General features: G+C 48.1%; 1 protein-coding gene across 50 annotated transcripts in view; it reads right to left on the bottom strand.

The window, feature by feature from the left end:
• The window catches only part of LOC108048432 (microtubule-actin cross-linking factor 1), a 71,034-nt gene that overhangs the window by 10,832 nt on the left and 38,148 nt on the right, over positions 1-22,054 (bottom strand). For 46 of the 50 annotated variants that reach the window (XR_001769486.2, XR_006417765.1, XM_017129087.2 and 43 more), the window contains 4 exons: positions 20,484-20,614; positions 9,745-20,137; positions 7,542-7,688; positions 10-7,487 (listed from right to left, as the gene is read on the bottom strand). Coding sequence is in view for 48 of the 50 variants with exons in the window: in XM_017129087.2 (XP_016984576.2) it covers positions 10-7,487; positions 7,542-7,688; positions 9,745-20,137; positions 20,484-20,614 (18,149 nt within the window). In the remaining 2 variants the exon portion in view is untranslated. Of the gene's footprint in view, positions 1-9; positions 7,488-7,541; positions 7,689-9,744; positions 20,138-20,483; positions 20,615-20,735; positions 20,928-22,054 lie in introns of all 50 variants that reach the window. The other 4 variants (XM_017129088.2, XM_017129090.2, XM_044461772.1 and 1 more) reach the window with 2 other exon arrangements.

The raw sequence follows: 22,054 nt of genomic DNA on the forward strand, positions 1-22,054 counted from the left end.
AGACCTTACCTGTTTAATGCTTCTACTTCAACCATATGCGGATCGACTTCATCCTTGAACGACTTGAGCTGTTCAATCTGTCGCTTAACGGCATCAATGTCCGAACCCACGGCTCCCAAATGAGCAAACTTGTCCTCGGCCTTGGTCAGGAACTTAAGGAGATTTTGCAGCGTTTCGTGGAACTCCATGGCCTTCTCCATGGCGTCGATAAGGTTCTCCTCGCGTTTGGCATATAACGCCGTAATGTTGTCCCAGGCATTGTCCAAATCCTCGATGTGCTTCTTGACTTCTGGCTTGTCGGGTTCACCGCACATGTTCATCAAGTTGCTGCCGTGGCGACGCACTTGCTCCACCTCGGGTTTGGTCTGGTCGATCTCATGACGGATTTCCTGCAGCGCCACCTGTTGCTTCTTGATGTCCTGTGGTTGGGCGGCTGGTGGTTCCTGGCAGGAGAGAGTCTCCTCCAGATCCTTGAGGGTCTTCATCACGCTGTTTAGTTGCTTCCAGAAAGGCTCGGCGACGCTCAAGATATCGTCCAGCGAGCTGCCACGCTTCTTAGTGGCATTCTGCACATCGTTCCACAGGTTGTTTAGCTTCTCTAGTTTGGCCTTGATGTCACGCACCGCGGGATCGGACTTGTTGCCCGCCTTTGCGATCACATCGTTTGCCGCCCGCTGCACAGCACTGAAGGCATCCTGCCGCTTGTCCAGATCGTCCATCAAAGCGTCATTATCTTCGATCTGCTCACGAATCTTTTGCGGAAGGGCGGAAAGAGGATCTAGTTGGTTGACCTGATCCACCGTGTTAGCTAAAGCACGTAGCATGCCCTCCAGTTTGTCGGAGAACTGACTGGATTCCTGCAGGGCACTTTCCAGCGCCTGCTGGCGTTCGCGCAGTTCCAAACGTAGTGCGGCATAACGGGCATTGTCCGTGTCCAAAATCTCGTTGATCTTGGCACTATCATCATCGGCCACCAATGCACCCAAAGCCTCGCCCGTCTTGTTCAACTTGTCCAAGAGTGGCTTATGCTCAGCAATGGATTGCAGAAGGCGCTCGTTCTTATCTTGCTGCAGGGTGATTTGATCGGGCCGCAAAGCCGGCATGCTCAGCCGCGAGATCTGCTGCTCCATGTCATCCAGCCAGGCGGTGAGACCCTGGTGGGAGTCGGCGAAATGCTCGGACAGGGGCAAGGCTTGTTCCAGGATGCCCAGACGCTCGCTGCACAATTGAGCCACCGTGTCGACGATCTCCTTGAGATCATCCAGCTTTTCACGGAGAGTTGCAGTATTCTCGCTTTGCGGAGATTCACGTAGCACCTTCTTGGAGGCCGCCGTAACATCACGTACACGTCCCTTCTGGCTGGAAATGTCGTCGTTGATAGAACGATGCTCCTGCAACTGGGCTCGCACCAATTTGGGCTCCATGGCTGGCAGATCGGCTTCGCGAAGGGTGGTGTCCATTTCGCGGAACCACTCGAGCAACTCATCGATGTCCCCGGTCACTTCCTTGGCACGCTGATTGCTTAGATGCAGACGCTCTGCCTTTCGTTGAATTTGCTCCACAATGGAATCAAAACGGCGGTTGTCACGGGTTACAATACCCTCGATAGTAGCGGCGCCCTCGCCGGGAGAAAGTTGACACAGTTGGGGTCCAACTTGATTGATGCTGTCCAGAATGGGACGCATTTCGGCTAATTCACCCTCTAGCCGGAGCACATCCGCCTGACGGGGTTCACTGGGTGCTAGAGCAGCCTCAGCACTTTGCATCCATTCCACCAAACGGTTGTGGGCTTCATGGAATTGTTGCACCAACGGTAGAGCATTTTGTGCACTCTTCAGCAGATCTCCACCACGATTGGTCAAGTCCCCGTAACGACGCTGCAGCGAGTCCAACTTATCCTTCAGTTGAATGGCCTCATCGTTGGAAATGTGCCTCATCAGCTCAGCTCCGGATTCCACAGTGGATTCCACATTTGAAGCGTGACCGGCAATATTCTCGTTTAGCTCCAAAAGATGATCCATCTGCTCCAGCAACTTTTCAGCGTACACAGGAACGGACTTGAAACGCTTCAACTCCGCCTCCATGCTCTCCATCCAAGCCACCAGATCCTGATAGCTCAAGACCAAGTGACGCAATCCCTGACGGGATTCGGCGAGCAAAGCTCCAATGTTGTCGCTGGCATCTACCAATCCAGTATACCTCTCAGTCACACCGCGCACCTTCTCACCCAAATTCACGGCTTCCTCGTCGCTGACCAAGTGCATCAGCTGTGCGGCCACATCTGCGAGATCCGTAAAGTCAGGCTTCTTGCCCAAAATCTCGTTGTGCAGGCGATCGTGTTCGCGGATGCGCTGCTGGATCTTTTCCTCATCGGTGGGTATTAGCTCTAAAGCTTTAACGGAACGCTCCGTGCTGTCCAGCCAGAGTTCCAGAGGACTGATCTTATCGTGGAATCGCTTAGCGACCTCCATGGCTTCCTCCAGATCCAGCTCACGCTGTTCTGCTCCATCGGTCAAGGCATCAAATCTCTTCATCAGATCGTTTAGCTGCTTCTCAATGGAGGCACGCTCGGCGGGCTCACAATGATTGCCAACCTCCTTGCCGAGATTGGCCAGCGAACCCATCGAGTTCTGGCGATCCAAAAGCATTTTCTTCAGGAACTTTTGCTCCTGCAACTGGGCCTTTACTACTTTGTAATCAGAGCTGGGCGGCTTCTGGTTGGCCACCATCTCTTCGGTATCACTAAGCCACTTGGATAGACCAGCCAAAGCTTCCTGGAATTTTCCAGATTGCAACAAAGCCACATCCAAACGACGATCGCGCTCGTTCATGCGTTCCTTCAGGTCGTTCCATCGGTCATTAAGCTTCTCCAGATCCTTTTCCACAGTTGTGGTGGAAACCCCACTGCCAGCCGAGCGCACCAGATCTCTTCCAGTGACATTGACCTTGTCGACATTGATGGCTAGCGGTTCCACCTTGCGCTCCCTAAAGTTCCGGAAATCCTCTTGCTGGCGACGAATCTGATCCAACTCTGAACCCACTGGCTTCATGCGCTTGAACTCATCGCTCACGTCCTTAATGTCATCCAGAGTTTGAGATTGAATGTCATAGAATTCCCGCAGGGCCTTTAACGTGGCTTGTAGATTGTCCTCATGATCCCGCACTCGGTTTTCCAAGCGACCCAAAGTCTTTCGCAAAGTGGAAATTTGCTCACGGGTCTGTGTCGTGTCCGCAGCGAATCCGGCATCCACCAAAACGTTGGCGGCACGTTCGGCATCCTCCAAACGACCCAGCAGATGATCTAACTTGCTTTGAATCTTGCCAACATCGTCGATTTGAGCGTTGACAATCTTGATTTCACGAGCTGGCGGGGAAAGTTTTTCAATCTCCGTCTCCAGATCGTTTAGATCGATGCTCAAACTCTTCATTTGTTCATTGAACTGGGACACAGCAGTAGCTGCAGATTGTAGTTCGCCACAGCGATCATCCAGGCGTCCTTGAAGTTCCGATATGCGATCGGCCAGGCCGTCGACTTCACTGGTCAAATGATCAGCATCTCCACCAGCAGCCCTAGCCTCAGCACTGATATCCTTGGCCAAAGCCTTAAGCGACTGTAGCGGCTTGCTCAAATTAGTGAGCTCCTCACGAATCGCCTTGACGCGCTCCAGGAGCTTGGGATCTTTAGCTGCTCCACCTAGGGCATCGTGGGCAGCAAGACGATCTTCGCAGCGACCCAACGAGTGATCTAGGTTTCGCAACTCATCATTAAAGTCTCCCAAACGACGAGAGCAATTCTCAATATCATGAGCACGGGCAATCAAATCATTGTTCAGTCTCTCCCAGCGATCACGAATGTCCTGAAGCTCTGCCTTAATCGGTTCCTTGTCGATGTCGCAGCTTGTGAGGAATGTCTCGCCCAATCCCTTTGTGTTTTCAAACTCACCGGAATGCTTCCAAACCTCGCTGCGGAAGGTCTGCAGATCTCGTAGACGAGTCTCCAGCTTCGCCTTAGAAAGCACGCCGGGTGTAAGATCGGTCAACTTATCTTCCGCCGTACGCAACCAGGCGAGGAATGTCTCCGAAGTTTGTGAGTACTTCTTGCAGTGCTCCATGCACGTCTGCAAACGGGTGTGGCGATCGACGGCCTCACGGCGTAGTTTTTCCCACTGCTGCTGGATGCGGTCGAGATCGCGTTTCACGCCACGGTCTTGCTGCTTGTCGGACAGATCCTTGCCCTTGTTGATCAGCATGATTACCTCATGCTCGCGGGCCATCACCTCACGGTAAATCGGTTCATGGGTGTCGATCTGGTGCTGCAATGTGGGTTTGTGGGCAGACACCAGTAGCCTGTCGGTCAGGTTGGAAAGCTCTCCTCCCAACCAACCAAGAGTCTTGGAACAGTTCTCAGCAAAGTGGCGACCATCGCGTAAAGAAGCCTCTGTTTCGGCCTTTTTGGTGTCTAATTTCTTCTGCAGCGTCAAATATTGCTTCTCCAAGGCAGCGACCCGGGAATTAACATCGGCACGCGAGGCGGGATCACCCAGAATGTTGCACAGGGTGGCAGCGGACTGCTCCACATCGGCCAGCAGCGGACGTTGACCTTCAAGCTGGCGCTCTAAGTTTTCGATCTTGCGTAAATTTTCTTGGTGATCGCCATCTGTGGGCAAAGCGTCCAGATTGTCACTGATGTTCTGTAGAGCCTCACGCAGACGATTGACAGCTGCATCAAATTCCTTGGAACTGTCAGCGGCACCACCCAAACTGTTTGCGCGGTCGTCCAGCTTTCCAACCAGATCCTCCCACTTGGTCAGAATGTCCTTCAGTTTCAGTTCGACGGCCTGGGCATCGGGTGTGCCAGCCAGATGGTCCACCACATCGTGACCCAGCTCTTGGAAGTGCTTAAGTTGGGGTTGTTGAGTGCGGAACTCCTCTCGAAGCACTTGGACCTGCTGCACCTGACTTTGGACCATACGGGGATCAGATGAAATGGGCCCCAGGACGGTCAGCATACGTTCCTTGCTGTCCAGCCAGCTCTTCAAATTACCGTGGGTGTCCAGGAAGTCACGCAGTTTTTCGGAGAAAGCAATGCGGTTCTTGCAGATGTCGTTGAGATTCTTCCACTTCTCCTGAATGCTATCATTCTCCTGCCGCAACTGTTCGGCACCGGGTACATCCGATTTGCGTCGCAGGATGTCCTTTACCTGGGCCTTGGTGGTGTCCAGGAGACTCTGTTTCTCGTACATATCCTCCAGGATCTTGCGAGCCTGCTTAATGCACCGCTCGGCTTCATCCTTGTTGGAAACAGATTCTTTGGGAAGTTGGCGCTGGATGCGCTCCAGGAACTGGGCGAGTCCCTTGAGGTTCTCGTACTGCTTGCGCAACTCATCATTCAGGTTGTCCAGCTCATGTTGGCGATCGTTCAGGCGCACACCAATCAGTCCATAGCGATTGTTAATCTCGCTCAGTTGCTGTTGCACCGGAGTCAGCTCAGACAACTGGAAACCGTCCTGGGAGGATCTGCGGCTACCGAATCCACTGGAACCAGTCGATAGTGGCGACAGGATGCCTCCCTTGTTGGGACTAGGGCTTCTCGCGTCTCCCGACATGCGGCGTAGCGGACTGGCCCTTTTAATCGGGCTATACGTGGAGCGTTTGCGGGCAGGACTCTCCGGACGAATTAGCGCATCGTACTGTGATCCTATATCGTTAATCTTGTCAATAGTTGGGGCATAATCGCGGTAATCCTTGCAAATGGGCTTAAGTTCGTCATGCTGTTGTTTAATCCTGTCCAGATCAATGGCCACCGGTGGAAGGCCATTTACACGTGCTTCCGTGCTGGCCAGCCAGGAGAGAACCTGATCCTTCAGGCTCTCATACGCCAGCTGCTGCTCGGCCTTCTGCTTGGACAGCTTGGCGCGTTCATCGATGCTTATGTTAATGTTTCTCCATTGAGATTCCAAAGCCTTGACGCGATCGCGAAGGATTCCGGTATCGGTAACATCGCGCAGACTAATCAGATCCTTGCCATTGCGAACACAATCCTCAAACTGCGGTGCCAGTTGATCTTTGTCGCGGGACAGATCGTTCATGCGGCGAGCCAACTCCTCGGTGGACAGCAGACTGGTTTCACGGCTATCGAGAGCCCCCTGCAGACTGGCCATGCGCTGTTCTACATTGCTGATTTCATCCAGATACTTGCTCAGCCGGTTGTACACGTCATCCAGGAACTCGCCACGCTTGTTGGCCTTCTCGTAGAGTTTCTCAAACTTGACGGTTACATCGTTTAGATTCGATTCCACCTTCTTGGCAATGCGGGCATTCGAGGCGCTGCCCAGCAAATGCTTGGCCGAGATTTGAACGCTATCAATGCTGGCTTGGTGGGATTGAAGGTCGGCCAGCAGGACTTTGTGTTCGCGAATCTGCTCCTGCAGACGCTCCTTAATCAGCGAGGCGGGACGCAGGTTCAACTTGTACTTGTCTTCAGCCTGGTTGACCCAGCCCACAAGACTGTCCAAGGCATCCTGCACGCCCTGGGATTGCACCAAAGTCTTGTCCAGAGTTTTGCAGTGCTCACCCAGATTGTCCAACAGCTGCTGATAGTTGTTCTTTAGATCGGCAATAGGCAGCTCCAACTGATTGACCTCCATTGGACTCAGTTGGCCACCAAGGCTGCGGAGTAGATTGTCGAGGGCCTGCTGGGCATTGTCCACCAAACGCCCATTCGAGAGCAGCTCGTTGTGCAGCGCCTTGGCCTCGTTCATTTGATCCTGAACTCCCTTCGGTTCGCCGGCAATCGGTTCGGAGATAATGCGTGACACTCGCGGATGAACAATTCTCAGCCATTCGTTGGCCTTGTCCAGGGCATCCTGGTACTCACGCTGGCGTCCACCCAAACCGGACACGCGATCCTGCAGAGCGTTGACACGGTTTAGCAGATCCTTGTACTGCGCAGAGACCAGCGACACCTCCTGGCGGATTGGGCTTTCGGCACTGGACAGCGGCTCTACATGAGGCAAGCGTTCAGGCAGCGAAGTGCGGAAGTCATTGAGAATAGCCAGAAATTCCTTGCCCTCATCCACAAACTTCTGGGCGGCCATTGTGATAAAGCGCAGATCGGCCTGGTGACCGATTACGTCGCTCACAAACTCCCGAACCGCATCCGCCTGCGAGGGCAGACGAGTCAGGTCTGTCAGAGAACGCTCCTTGTCCTCCAGAGCCCGTCGGGCAACTTGTAGCCAATCGGAAAAGACATCCAACTCGCTGCGCAGTTTGGTCAGCTCATCTCGACCGGCTTCCAGCCGTCGGAGCAGACGGACAGTGCGATCGTTGACACGATCCACACGGGAACGCAGCTCTCGGCCAGAGTTCTCTAGGGTGGTCACTTCAGGGGCAGACAAAACATCGCCACCAGTAAGAACGATCTGACGGATTTGCTCCAAGCAAGTGGCCACTGGGCGCTGCTGAGACTCGATCTCGTCCTTGATTTGCTGTAAAAACAAGAATTTGAAGTTACGAAAAGTTAAGTAACCCATAGTACCTACCTTCAGGGCATTAATCTGGTTGCGCAACTCATCGATCTTTTCACGAGGTCCACCGACACTCGAGATTTTTTGTTCTACAGTGGTGACCCATTTTAGCAGATCATTGACGTTCTCTTCGCACATATTGAACTTCTCGAATACTGCTTGCTATATAGTAAAGTTATGATAGGGAGGGTAAAATAAAATAAAATGATTAGAAAACACGTAGAGACATTCCTAGCTCGATATGGGTCGTAAAAAATATTGCCATAAATATCGTTCAAATGTCGATAGATAAATGAACACAAAATATATATAATATATAAAATAAAAAATAGCTGAAAAGAAAACATTTTTTGTTGAAGCGATTGCGAGGCATAGACTTAGGGCTAAGTGTTTTTATAGCAAGCATCAAATATAAAAGCAGTTAACATAAACCAAAATAATAATAAAAAAGACATACAAACACCAAGGTTTACTACTTTGGGAAACGAACACTATTGGGGACTAGCAACTACGAGTTGTTTTACGTTTAGTATACACTAACTACGGTTTAATGGTTTTTTGTTTGGGTTTGGTTTTGTGGGGTTGTTTTATTTTGGTTAGTGTTAAATTTGGTTTTTGGGTTTACTTTTTAAATTAAAACTGCAAACGAAATAATATATAAAAAATATTTATATATAAATGCTGAAAATAGGTAGAAAATTTGTATTTAAACAAGATGTAAAAAATAATAACTAAAGCCTGGGCTGTTGCATTGATGCTAGAAAAGGGAATGTTACCTTAGTCCAAAACTAAGAGAAAAGAATAGAAACAAGAGAGAACGCTATAGTCGGGTGCCCCGACTATCAGATACCCGTTACTCAGGTAAAGGGAGTGCGAGGGAGATGGAGATAGAAATTTTGATCACGCATAACTTTTTAACGAATGGTCCGATTTGAAAAATTTCTTCTACATTTCGATAGGTATTGATAAACACAATAAAACTGCATTTTTACTTTTCCGAAATATTTAAATTTTTAAAATCGAATATAAGCGATAGTGGGCGTTAAAGGGGGCGTGGCACCTTTTTGAAACAAACTTGCGCTGCGTAGGAACTCCTAGAATCTGCTTGCAAAATGCCAATCCTCTACCTTTTATAGTTTCCGAGATCTCAGCGTTCATACGGACAGACAGACAGACAGACAGACAGACGGACAGACAGACGGACAGACGGACAGACGGACAGACGGACAGACGGACATGGCTATATCGACTCGGCTAGTGACCCTGATCAAGAATATATATACTTTATAGGGTCGGAAACGCTTCCTTCTAGCTGTTACATACTTTTGCACGAATACAATATACCCTTTTACTCTACGAGTAACGGGTATAACTAGTGATGTGTGGGTTATTTTGGGAATAACCAACACATCCAGTCAGACCATTCTGTAACCGCGTTAAAAAGACAGTTAAAGTTTGGTCTGATCCTACTTCAAATACTGCCTAGTAAAGGGTATAGGGAAATAGAAAGAAGAGGGAGTATGTGTGCGAGTTCGAATAGAAAAAGTTTCGTATACTAGTGTTATAGACAAATCGAGAGTATATATAGAGTATTGAATATGGTGTCCTATTGCCGACGTCATTTATGCGGAGGAGTATGAGACATAACGCATTGCTCTTCGGCCTGACAAAGCACGATCGATGGAGTACGATATTTATGGATGCATGTTTGTTGGATGTGATCTGTGATGCACTCGCTGACTTTGATTGTAATATTGTGGCTGCTTTCGCTTGAGAACTTTAAGCGATCACAGCGAAAAATCTTTATATAGAACATAAAACTGTATGCCATGCGCTGCAATATAAGAGATTTGCAAAATAAAAATAAATATGATTTGCAACGTGAAATTGCTGAGTTTTTTTTTCTTTGTGGAAAGCTCACATCTGGGTTAGTCTGATGAGATAGAGTTTGAGATTTAAGTAGAGACAAAAATAAAGAGAAGAGATAGAACAAGAGCGCACTGATCAAAACGTCTTAACAAAATCGAAATCATATAATCAATATCGATAGTAGAGTATATACCAAACATGCCACGAACAAAGCTTTAAATTTATAATTATAGTAATTTAGCTGTAATTTCTTGCAGTAATTCTGTAATTTCTTGCATTCGCGATTTCGGATTTGATATCGGTGTTGATTGAAATTAAAAAAGTGCACCTGATGTGGACTGAGACTTACCCTCTGTTCTGCCGGCAGGAGCAGACCCTTATCGGCCGCTTTCACCAGGTCGATGTTGTTCTTGGGCTCGTTGGCGTCGATCAGGCGGCCCTCTATGGCATCGATAAGCCCGCTGCTGATGGCAGCCGTCAGTGGGATAATAACCCCACTGCTAGGGTCACGCACTACCGTCGATGACGGATCCACCAGACCCGAGCCAATGGCCTCGGCCAGCGTAAATTTTCGGCGCCGAATGATGTCGGGATGCATTTGGAAGGGGTCAACTAAGCAGCCATTGGTCGGGTTGTAAAGGTTGAAAGTGATGGCTTCTAGCAAGCCAAATGAGCGCTTGGGAGTGCATATAAGGCCGCTCTCGTAGGCCTCTTGAAGGGTGCAGAGCTTTGAGGTCTGGGTATTCAGTACGTTCGCCTTATTGGCATCCATTAATCCCTTACGGAATGCTTCCGGCAAATGTACCAGCTTGGCTTTGGCCAGATCTTTGACTAGCGCAGAGTCGGGATCCACAACGCCCGCACCGGCGGCCTCCTTAAGCGTGTATACCTTGGCCGTTTCGGTGACAGTCAGCGAATCGGTTGCGCTGTCGTCGCTAGCTGGTGCGGATTCAGGTCCACACGCTGGCACAAAGGTCAGCATTCCAGTCTGCAAGTCCAGACACTTGGACTCGGCTGCCTGATCAAAGGTGACCGGTTCGTGAACGTAAACGATTAAAGTAGGATCGAAGGCAAAGTATAGGGCTTTCGGATCCACGAGTGTACGCTTGGTGGTGTCCACGAGACCGCGTTCCACGGCTACCGAGTAAGGGAGGAACTTAAAGTTATCGAAATCACGAACGACCGCGCTCTTGGAATCAATTATATTGTAACGAATGGCCTCCTCGAGAGACATTTCTCGCGGCTTGCTGATCACAACGCTGACAGGTGTTTGTCCCAATAATTCAACGCTATCCTGCCGACGCACTACATCGTTGCGATCGCTCAGTGGCCGAATAATAGTTACCAGAAGACCCCGCGAGAGTGCCACGTCGTAGTTGTAAGCTGACTTAGACTTCGGATCGAATACCCTACCCTTGCTCACATCTATATCCCCGTTCTCAATAGCTTCAGCTAGCGGCAGCTCTTTACCGGTAAGCTGGTTCTTAAATGCGGTCGTCGCGGGATCTATGAAGCCCGAGTGAATAGCTTCAATCAGGTCGAGATATTCTCCGGTGGTTGGATCACAAAACTTACCCGTTTCGGGTCGATAAAGCTGCTGACGCAAGACAAGTTCAAGGCTGAGAAGGCGACGATTGGAGACAATTAAGCCCCTGGCCCTAGCTGACTGCAGATCTATCTGTTCGCTCCCCAGATTATAACAGCCCCGAGAGTCATTGATGACCTGCTCCTTAATAGCATTGGCCAAACGCATATACTTGCCAGTGTCGTGGTGTTTAACCAAACTAGAAGATAAGCTAACCACATCCTCCACGCACGCTTCGTTCAAATTAAGCTTGCGATTTGTTACCGGGTGCAAAACCTTGCGTGTGAGAATGTCATAGAAGTTCATTGATAAAAGTTCATACAGACCAAAGCTGGCATTCTCAATATCCACAATTAGACCTAGACTTAAGGCCTCACCCAGCGGAACAAAACTGTTGCTGCCCGGCTCCCGGAAGACACCCTCTCTCCTGTTGATAATTCCATTGCGACAGGTCTCGCTTAACGTATACATCTGCTCCGTCTGCTCATCAAAGTAGCACGGCAGGTGAGGGTTGATAACAAAACTGCGCATGCCCTCAAGAAGGGTGATCTGGCGACCAGTTCTGGGATCGCTCAGCTTGCCGGTCTTGTCGTCAAAAAGTCCCTGATGTATAGCTCGCTGAATGCTGATAGGCGCATTGACATCCATTAATATTCCAATATCAAAGGCATGCTTGAGAGTCATTGTCTGATTGTTATATAGCAGCTTGGAGTTCTGGCCATCAATGATTCCGGTATCTTTGGCGTGTGTTAAATTGAGTTGCTTGTATAGACCCGTCTTAAAGTCCCTTATCTGTACACTGTGTTCGTCTAGTAAGTTTGTGTTCAAGGCCTCAGTAAAGTTTAGTTTCTCACCCGACTTGGGATCTACAAAGTGTCCATCCACCTCGTCGTAAACATTCTTCACAACAGCTTCAATAAGGCGCAGAGGTTTCTTGACTTCGATTAAAACACCCCGATCGAAAGCATCCTTGAAGTCAATGGAATTGTCGTCGGTATCCCTCACCGTACCCTGTCTACTGTCCACGATTCCCGTCTCGGTGGCCACCCCAAATGGAATGATGATGTTAGAACCCACATTGACGACCGTCGAATCGGGATCGAGTATGCCCCTACGAATGGCACGTTCAGTTGTGAGCTTCTCGCGGGTCATTGTGTTGCTGAACTGACCCGTTTTTGGATCGTAAAGACCGCGGTACACAGCATCCGGCAGACTACGCTTGCGCTTTGGCGGAATGAAAATGCGATTCTCCAGAGCTTCGTGGAGGGACAACTTAGTGGAAGTATACGGATTAATGACATATCCGGCCGTCGGATCGAGATAGCCCTTGGTTATCGCTTCGGTAATGGAAATTATTGACTCTGTCTTCGGATCGAGCAACACCAGCTCTTCGGGGTTTAGGAGCTTTTGGGAAAGGGCAGACTTCAGGTCCAACTGCTTGTCGTCGATGGTGAACTTGGCTGTCAAAGGATCGTAGAGACCACGCAGCAGACAATCGACCAGGGACAACGGCTTCTTGGTGCTAATCAGATAGCCCTTGACGAAGGCCTCGTCGAGACTGATGTTGGGTGAGCTTAGCGTGCCTCGTACGGTGTCCAGCAGACCTACCTTGGCCGCCTCTTTCCCCGGCAAAATTTTGTCATGATCGGCGTCCTTGACCAGGGTCGTGTCAAGTTCCACAAAACCCATTTCGATGGCTTGCTGAAGGAGGATCTCCTCACCGGTGACGGGATTAAGCACCTTGCCAGTGCTGGGCGTGTAATATTCACGCTGCAGCAACTCCGGCAGGCTCCAAGTTACGCTGTCAGTCTTCAACAGACGTTGCTGTACACCCACGTCGAAGGGCACCAGAGTGTTGTTCTTGTTGTCCTTAATTTGACCCGTGGCGGGCAACACCAAATCATCTTCGATGGCGCAATCCAGCTTGACTTCCTTGTTGGTAACCATATCTACAATTAAGGAAATCTTGGGGTCCACTAACCCAATCTCAATGGACTTTTGCACATCGACCTGATTCTGACTCTCGGAGTCAAAGAGTTTGCCCGTCTCAGGATCGTAAAGACCCTTGCGTACGGCGGCCTCCAGAGAGATGGGTTTTCGTGCACCGGCGACTAGGAAGCCCAGCTGGAAGGCTAACTCCATTGGGATCTCCTTGAGCGTCTGGATGTCTATTACCGTTCCCGCCTGCATATCGACCACTCCCAACTCAATTGCCATACGCAGTGGAATCACCTCACCGCTAACCGGGTCGCGCACCGAAATCGACTGGATGTCCAGCTTGCCACTGTTAATGGCCTCAACAATGGAACAAACCCGACCATCGTCAAGCACCACCTGTCCGGTCTGTGTGTCTATTGTCACGTTCTCAATGCCCGATGGATGTTGCTCCACGGGATTGGCCCGGATAATCCACTGGCGTGCAATGCACTCAAAGAATGAAATTTTCTTTCCAGTTTTGGGATCGACCATGTGACCTGTGTGCCTGTCCAACAGTGGACGCTCCAGAGCTGTTGTAAGAGTCTCGTAATTGCCGTTACTAAAATTCTTCACTAAAATGGTTTCCGGGTTGAAAATGTTCATGTCAAATACCAGCGTATGAAAGGAGACCTTTTGACCAGTGCTTGGGTCAATAAAGTACTGATTCTCAGAATCGTAAATGTTAAGCTGACTCAGATTCTCAGGTGTTAGTTCAGTGTCCACGTCCACCAAGTAGGAGACCTGTTGTAGTACAATCAGCTTTTCGTCAATGATTTGCACTTCGTCTAATGGACTTAATTGCTCCTCTTTGAGCAACATAGAAACAGTATGCGGTTGTTGTTCTCCATCCACAATTACCTGGCACTCATCAGGGCTAATTAGTTTCTGGGAAATGGCATCACCAATTGGCAGGGTCCTAGGCACTTCTCGTTTGATAATTGTTTCTACCGATTGAGCGGGCATTTCCATTATGTCGCGGTCCTCATCTTCGGGAGTGCCCTCAACAATTAATGTCGTTATGGTGCTGGTTTTAGTGATTAATGTGGTGGTGCTAGTAGAGATATCCTCTGTCGGCAGTTCTTCCACTGTATTGCTCCTTACTTTAGTTAGGTATTGTTCTGGTTTGAGTGTATTCTCTTGGGTCAGGGAATCAACCAAAGCTTTGCCAGCAAGGACTGGTGCTCCTACTATGGCTAGTGCGCCTAACTTGGCCGCATCCTTAACATTCTGCAAGATTTTACTACCACTTCCGCCCGCTGACTGAGGCTGTTTTTCCAGCTTAATAAAATCAACAAGTGATTGATGTTTGTCCGAAGCAGGTTGTGGTTGAACAATTTGCTCGAGATCATCCGGTTTTGGGGGTATCTTTTCACTGATGGTAGATGTGTTAGTGGTCACTTCTTTTTGTTTTTCAGAATGAGTTGGAATAGGATGCACTTGCTCCTCCACAAGAATTTCCTTCACAGTGTCAATAATCTCTTTAGGCAAGATTTTCTCAACGTCGGTTGTATGTATTGACTCAGTAGGTTCAGTAGGCTCCTCCGCCAGCGTTTCCTGTTCTGTGACTATAATCTTCTGTGGCTGGCATTCCTCACTGGTTGTTGTTGTTGTGGTGATAGTAGTTGTTGTGACTGTAGATACAGTTATAGTGGGCTCTTCGGCAGTATCAACCATTTCATTCAGTGATATTGTACTGCTTTGCTTACGAGAATCATCAGTGTTCTCACTTGGTTTATTCACTTCAGTAGGTTCTTGAACGTTAGATTCCGTAACTTGCGCATTAATAATCTTCTCAGGCTCAGATTTGCTAATCACAGTCACTTCCTCGATCGATGGTGGTTCTTCTATTGTTTTTAAAGTTGTAATGGTTGTAATAGATTGCGAATTTGAAATAGGTTTCTCAATTTCAGTTATAATGTTTGTGCTCGTGGTCTCGGATACTGGATTCACAAAAGGAGCCAATGGTGCTGTAAAGGGAGGTTCGATTTCTAGAATATGTTTTTCCTTACCGGCTCTTGGTGTCGGTTCTGGTTTTGTAGTGGGTTCAAAATGTGTGGTGGCTTCCTTTTGAGTGGTTGGTTGTGCGCTCTGTGATGGCTCCGAATTTTTCTCTTCCTTAGCCGCCGTCGAGTCCTTTTCAACTGGCTTGAAAGTTGCTTCTTTTTCAGCGGGTATGGGGATGGTCTCAATGTTACTGTCTTGTGACGACGACTCGTTCTTAGCTGGCTCTTCAGAAGTTAGTTCCTTCCTTTCAAGCATAGAATCAATCTCCTTAGATGAATCTGTGTTAATAGTCTCTGTTTCTTTGAAATCTTCTGTTTTATCTTCTGACACGTTATTGGACTTCTCAGTGACTTGTTCAAAAACTGGATTTTTCTCATCAGTGGTGCTGGTCGTGATGACCTCCATCACAACTGGCTCTATATTACCAGACTCTGTTACCGTCTTTGAGGTAGTTATTGTTGTGACTGTTGAAGTGTGCAAAGGCCTTGTTGATTCATCTACAGAAGCTTGCACTTCCTCTCGTGACAGCTGTTTGGGCTCCTGCTGCTGATTTTCGTTGGCTATAAAGTTGGCAGTTGTTGAGCTTATAAAGTTTTCCGTTTTGTTAAAGAGATTATCAACATCTCTTGGCACTTGTTTCGGCTGTGGCACATTTGGACTCTCCTGGTTAATGGAGCTTATTTGAGGTTGTCCTGGTTGTACAGTGATCTTGGCATCTTCCGAGGAGCTTTTTACAGACTTAATGAGACTTTTGACGCCACTCACAATAGCACTTCCGGCCAGTACAGGAGCTCCTATTACTCCTAGTGCCCCCAATTTAGCGGCATCTTTTACATTCTGCAACGCCTTTGAAGGCTCTTTGCTGCCCTTTATTTCGGCTTCATTTAAATTTGCAATGGGTATTTCCTTCGTAGATTGTGTGGTACTGACTACTTGCATCTCTTGCTTGCGGGTGTCCGAACTGACCACCACAGTCTGTGTGCGCTCCTCCACTACCAAAGTTTGATCACTAGCCAGAGTGGCAATCGATTCTGGACTATCTCCCGCCGCCGCCTTGGTCTCTCGAGTTGTGGATTCTTCTCGAAGGATTCCCAGTTCTTTAGCCTCTTCCAAGCTGCATACTTCGCCGGTGCTAACGTTCTGAACCTCGTTATTAGAGATTAGAACATAGCCTTGCATAAGTTCAATAGTCTTGGTGGTCACCGTGTGAACGGCACGGAGTGTCTCCATGATCTCTGTGTTGGGGGTAGGTCGCTGGGTCACAACAAATTCGGCGAGATTCTTAACCACCAGAACACCCATCTCCATGGCTTGCCGCAGGGGCACACGTTCCCCTGTGTTTGGGACCGTTATAGTTTGGGCAGCCACATCGATGAGATCTCGCTCCATTGCAGTTACTACGTCTATAGCATCTGGCTTGGGTGAATAGGGAATGGACATGATAAAGTTCTCATCGATAGCTTGCTTAATGGGCAGTGCTTTTTGCGAACTTGGATGCAGGATTACACGCTTTGACGGCTCCACAAGGCTCTTCTCGACAGCTACTGGAAATATCATGCCCACCGGCGGAATTTCTACCTTAGACTTTTTCTGATCGTAAGTTGGATCGAATAGATTTGCCTCTATGGCTTCGGTGATGTTAATGATCTTATTCTTGTAGCTAAATGTGGAATCATCAGCGTTGACGATACCCTTTGTGATCGCCTCTTCTAGCGTACACTTCTCTGGCCTATGCAGTTTCGAATGCGGATCTAAAACCTCGCATACGATTGCCTCATGGATGCTCAAAGGATATCCACTCTCTGGATGAATAATAGTCTGGCCTTGCGGATCAATTAATCCTTGAGCTGCCAGCCGTGGCACAGATAAGCTCTTGGCCAGTGGCATGAGAATATGGTTGGTCTGTTCAGGATCGAGAATATTCTGTTTGACAGCTTGCTCGAAATTCAGCACTTGATTGCTTTGGGGGTCAATGATATGACCACGACGTCCATCAATAAGACCTATGTTTAGGGCCTCGCTGATATTGACCACCTCGCCGTTATTGGTAAAATTTTCAGTGTTTTCGAGAATCTCACAGGTATCTTCATCAATGATTCTTTTGCGCACGGCATCCTTCGGCTTGAGAATGATCTTGCGCATCCTCTGCAGCACCACCACCTTTTCCTCGACCGTTATTGGTTCACTGTCAAAGGAGTGTCCGCGTTGCAGCTGATCGCGTGATACAATTCCTCGCTCGTAGGCCACTTCCACTGGGATTTGTTCACCGGTCCGTGGATCGGTCACGAAGCGCACTGTTCTCAGGGCTCCTTCGGCGGCAACCAATGGGGCACCCACTACACTAAGTAGACCCAGTTTGGTGGCTGTGATTAGGTCAACAGGCTGACCCTCGGAATCGAGAATTGTAGCGGTTTTGGGATCGTAAATAGAACGCGCTATCGCCTCAGTTATGGAAATGGATTTCTTAGTTGTGGGATCCACGATCTTGATTAACTGTTCGTCTATCAGACCCTGGCGAGCGGCATCAAAAATGTTCTCAGTCTCTCCGGTTTGTGTGAAGATAACCAGAGCTGTGGACGGATCGTAAATGGCGCCGGGGGCAATTTGCAGTGGCTCTGGAGAGGCGAGCTCTCGCTGGCAGGTAAGTACCTCTAGAAACTTGGGTGGGGCATCCTTTAGAGGTGTAGAAACCTCCAACACATCCGGCATGTTGTTTACCCTAGTGATGCGAAGAATTGTCTTTTGACTGGAACCTCTCGTAGCCGGCACCGTCTCCAGGATAATCTTGCTCTCGTCAATAGCATTGCGCATGCCCTGCACTTGTTTTCTGCTATTGGTATAGTTTCCATAACTGTCTATAATATTACGTTCGAAGGCTGACTGCACTGAGATCTTATCTCCGGAGCTGGGATCAATTACTGAAACCGAAAGGTTGTTGATGATCTGTTTGTTGATGCATTCCTCAAAGTTGACTAAACGATCCGAGCCTTGCACATGGAACACTCCCGTATCCGGGTTAAACAGCCGCTGCTCGATGGCGTCCTTTAATCGCCAACCTCCTGGAGGTAGTTCCATGATTTGACGCTCCGTCACATTCTGTTCGATATACCTGCTCTTTTCCATGTTTATAAAGTCGGAGACCACACGCTGGGGTTTAACTAGTTCTTGGGAAATGGGAATCTCCACCGATTTCTCTACGTACTTAGTGTGCTGAGTATTAAGCTTAATGGGCTCTGCTTCTGGTATGATCTGCTTCGTCACAATGGTGATCGTGGACTTTGTCTTCTTCCTATTCGTTGGCTCCGGCACAGTTTGGTTGCTGTCGGGAACTAACAAACCGTAGTTAAGAGCCTGCTGTACTGAGTAAATATTGCCTGTTTTTGGATCCTTGAAAAGCTGCCTTTCCTCGTCGATGAAACCTTGACGCACTGCCTCCGTAAAGGTGAGCAGCACACTGTTGCCTGGCTCCTGGGAACCGGCCCTGATTGTCACATATCGATTGATCGTCCTCGTCACCGTCTCTGTGGTTAAAGTAATGTTAAGCAAACTACTCAGGAGAAGAGCACCCTCCGGAGTAATAAACTTTCGCTCGATGGCGGTATCCAGGGGTACTGTCTCTTGAGTCTTGGGATCCAAGAGGTATCCCGTCTTAGGGTCAATCAGATTGTGATAGACCAAATCAAAGACACTAAGTTCATTGCCACTGGCATTGTGAACCCCGATACCACGGCTGAACATCTCGTACACCTCTTGGCGCACCAAACCCTCACTTACGGCCACCTCCAGTGGCACCAGACTATCCCTACCTGTCTCTAAGGCAAAGCCCGTGCTTTTGCGACGCAAAAGGTCACGTGAAAGGGCCACATTAAAGCTTACATAGTCATTGCTTCTCAGATCCTTGAACCCGTCAATGTCGAAGATAGAACGCTGAGTGACCGAGCTGATCAGACCGCGTTCTACCGCCTCCGGAATGTTAATTAGTTCGCCGGTCATAAAATCGCGGTACTTGCACTCCGCCGGCAGTACGATACCGTCGGCAATGGCCTCTTGAAGAGTGACCAATTCACCCTTTCGCTTGGTGATGCACTTGAGCAGATTCCCGTCCAGCACACCGGCTTCCATGGCCTGCATGATGGTAAGTTTCTCGCGTCGCATTGGACTCGTGATCTGTGCCTGCTTGTCGAGCAGGTTCAGGTCGCAGATATCCTTCAGCGTGTACGGTTTAACGATTAACTGACGGTTGCGCGCCTCCGCGAAAGTGAGCTTTTCCTTGGTCACCTCGTTCAGGTACCGACCCGTTTTGGCATTTAGGACGCCCGACTGCAGTGCCTCCTGCAGTGTGATCTTCGTATCGCGTTTCGCGTCCACCACTTCACGCACATTCGCGTCAATTAGCTGATTGGCAATGGCGGAGTCCAGCCGGAACTTGTCGCCGGAGTTACGATCCGCTATCCAGCCGGCACTATCGACCAGGCCATGCGCAATCGCATCGCTAAGGCACAGCGCATTCGATTTGATTGTCACCGACTCGTGCCGAATAAGGTAGCCCCGCTCGTAGGCCTCCGCCAGGCTGATCGTCTGGCCCGATTTGACACGATATAGGCCAGTCTTGGTGTCCACACTCCCCGCAGTAATGGCGTCGGCAATGTTTCGCGGGTTCTCGGGAGAACTGAGTTCTCCAGAACTTTGTTCTACGGATATCGTATTGTTTACCTTGATCCGCTTTTCGGCCGTCTCGTAACCGGATTCCGCTTCGCTAATCACACGCTGAATAACCTCCAGCAGCGACAGCTCCCGCCCGCTCTCATCTCGCCCGGCACCGGGCTGAAGCAGTTGCCTGGTCAGCTGAGCATCAATCAGACTTTGGTCGGCCGCCTGATCCAGTGTGATGCGACGGTCACCCACTAACATCTCGCCAGTACGCACGTCCAGGATGCGTAACTGAATGGCCTCGCCGATGGTCAAAACGCGACCCGTACGTGGGTCACGAATTCCGGCTATATCCAGCACAGATTGGCCGCCCAGCTGTTGGGATCGCTTGAGCGTGCGGATTTCGTTGAATTGGATCTGCGACTGGGGCACTTTAATGGTGCTACCCTCCAGACTAGCGGTATCCAAGTCATCGCTATTGTAGACGCTCTTTGTAGAGCTTTTCGTTGTCTTCGTTGAGCTGAATCTGCAAAAACCATTTGTAGCCAATTAGTCATTCGGGAATTCATAAAATTTTTTAAATTAATGGTAGTCAAACATCACTCTAGTCATGAATTCCTTAGAATTTATTTTAGTTTCGATATGAAATATTTTAATCTACACTCGAAATAACACATGAAGTGTTAAGTTTTAAAAAATAATTTAACTCTTCATAACAGTAAGTTTAATAAACAAATAACTTAAAGAAATATGTGAATTTCAAACTTTTAAAAAACTTTTCCAAATAAAAAATCATCTTCATCTGCATTTGGAAAATATTTATGGTTTTGATGCATTTTTCATAAGTGAAGTTTGATTTTAGATTTACTCACTGTGTGGTGCTGTAGGTAGTGGTGTAGAGATCCTCTTGGCGCGCAGTGTAGCCATCGCCAGTTGGCACACTGCCCGCACTGAAGTCAACCCTAAAGGTCTTGAGCGGTTTCTGTAGACTCTCAGCGTATTGCTAAATGGCAAACGAAAGCGATTTCGGTTAGTAAAAGTCTACAAATGTGATGGTATATTTGAGCCGTTGGAGACTTTGCGAGGCGGGCAGCAGGAAGGAGGGAGGATAGATGGAGTATTACCTGAAACTCGAATGCAAAGTCGTAGTCACTTTCCTCTGCCACTTGGACAGTCGTGGTTTGGGCTTTGGATTTGGTCGCCTTGAGACCTGATCTATGCTGAGGCATGTCTAAGGCTTTCGTTTGGTTCAGTTCAACAAAGTCATAGTCAGCAATTGGGATTTGTTTCGTTGGACTAGGGGCTTCTTGAATGCACTGCGCGAAATTTAATTGTGATTTATAAATTAAATTAAAAAGAGATTTACGAGCTACGGTTTTTAGATAGACGCGTCTCTTTGATATTGCCCGGGAATGTTTATGTCAGGTGTGGGAGTAATTTAATATGGCCGCGAGATAAAAGACGGTAATAACGCCACTAAAAAAAGTTGAAGAGTATCTGAAGCTATGAAACAACGGTTCACGATAGTCGTCATTGGACTTAAGTTGTCAACCGGTCTTTTCTATACTTTTCTTTTTTTTTCACTTAATCGGTTCACAGGTCCTCCGCCCCACACACAGGGATTCATTATTATCAGCCCCGAACCGAAGCACAATAAACACATATAGTAAAGGCAAACGGAAAAAAACAAAAACACAAAAAGCAAATCCAAAGCCTTTATAAAAATAGAAATGACGCTATACAGGGAGAAGGCCTCAATCGCTCTGCAAATATGTAGTTCAAACTCTTTCAAGAGGCAACAATAATCATATATAAAACGGATAATTTCCCGGAAAGAGTTCTTTGGTTGCATTGGTATCCGGAGTGAATTTTATCGGGCATCTGGTAGAGGCAGTAATTGCAAATGTCTGATATATTGCTGCAGGTCGTAGACTTAACTTTAAATTGCATTGACGTCATCTAAACAATTATAAGAGGGCTGCAGATGAAGTCATTAAATAGCGACTCCACAAAAGTAATCAAGTTTTTTGATTTGAATTTTTAAAATAAACAACTAATCTCTTTTTGCTGCTGCGGCTTTTCAAGGTTGCCCTAGAGTTGGTAAAAGCAAAAAAAAAAAATTATAAATAACGAAACAAAAAAACATACACAGACACACATTTAGACATTATATACGAGTACGAGAACAATGATGTCATCAGAGGGGCGAATATTTGATTATAAATGGAACAAGTTTGTCGAGAGCCCGTACAACAAAAATTAAAGCTAAGCTAAAACAAAATATATTTCTCAATGATTTCTTGTTCAAGTTTTTATAAGATTAAACCGATTATTGGCCTTAATCGACTGTGATGCACTTGACACTGATAACAAGAGTAATACGCTACGTTATGCCGGCTTTAAATAGGGGTAAGAAAGCACAAAGTAGAGAGAAAGAGCTTTA

This window comes from Drosophila rhopaloa, unplaced genomic scaffold (assembly GCF_018152115.1).
Source record: "Drosophila rhopaloa isolate 14029-0021.01 unplaced genomic scaffold, ASM1815211v1 contig_69, whole genome shotgun sequence".
NCBI classification, from domain to species: domain Eukaryota; kingdom Metazoa; phylum Arthropoda; class Insecta; order Diptera; family Drosophilidae; genus Drosophila; species Drosophila rhopaloa.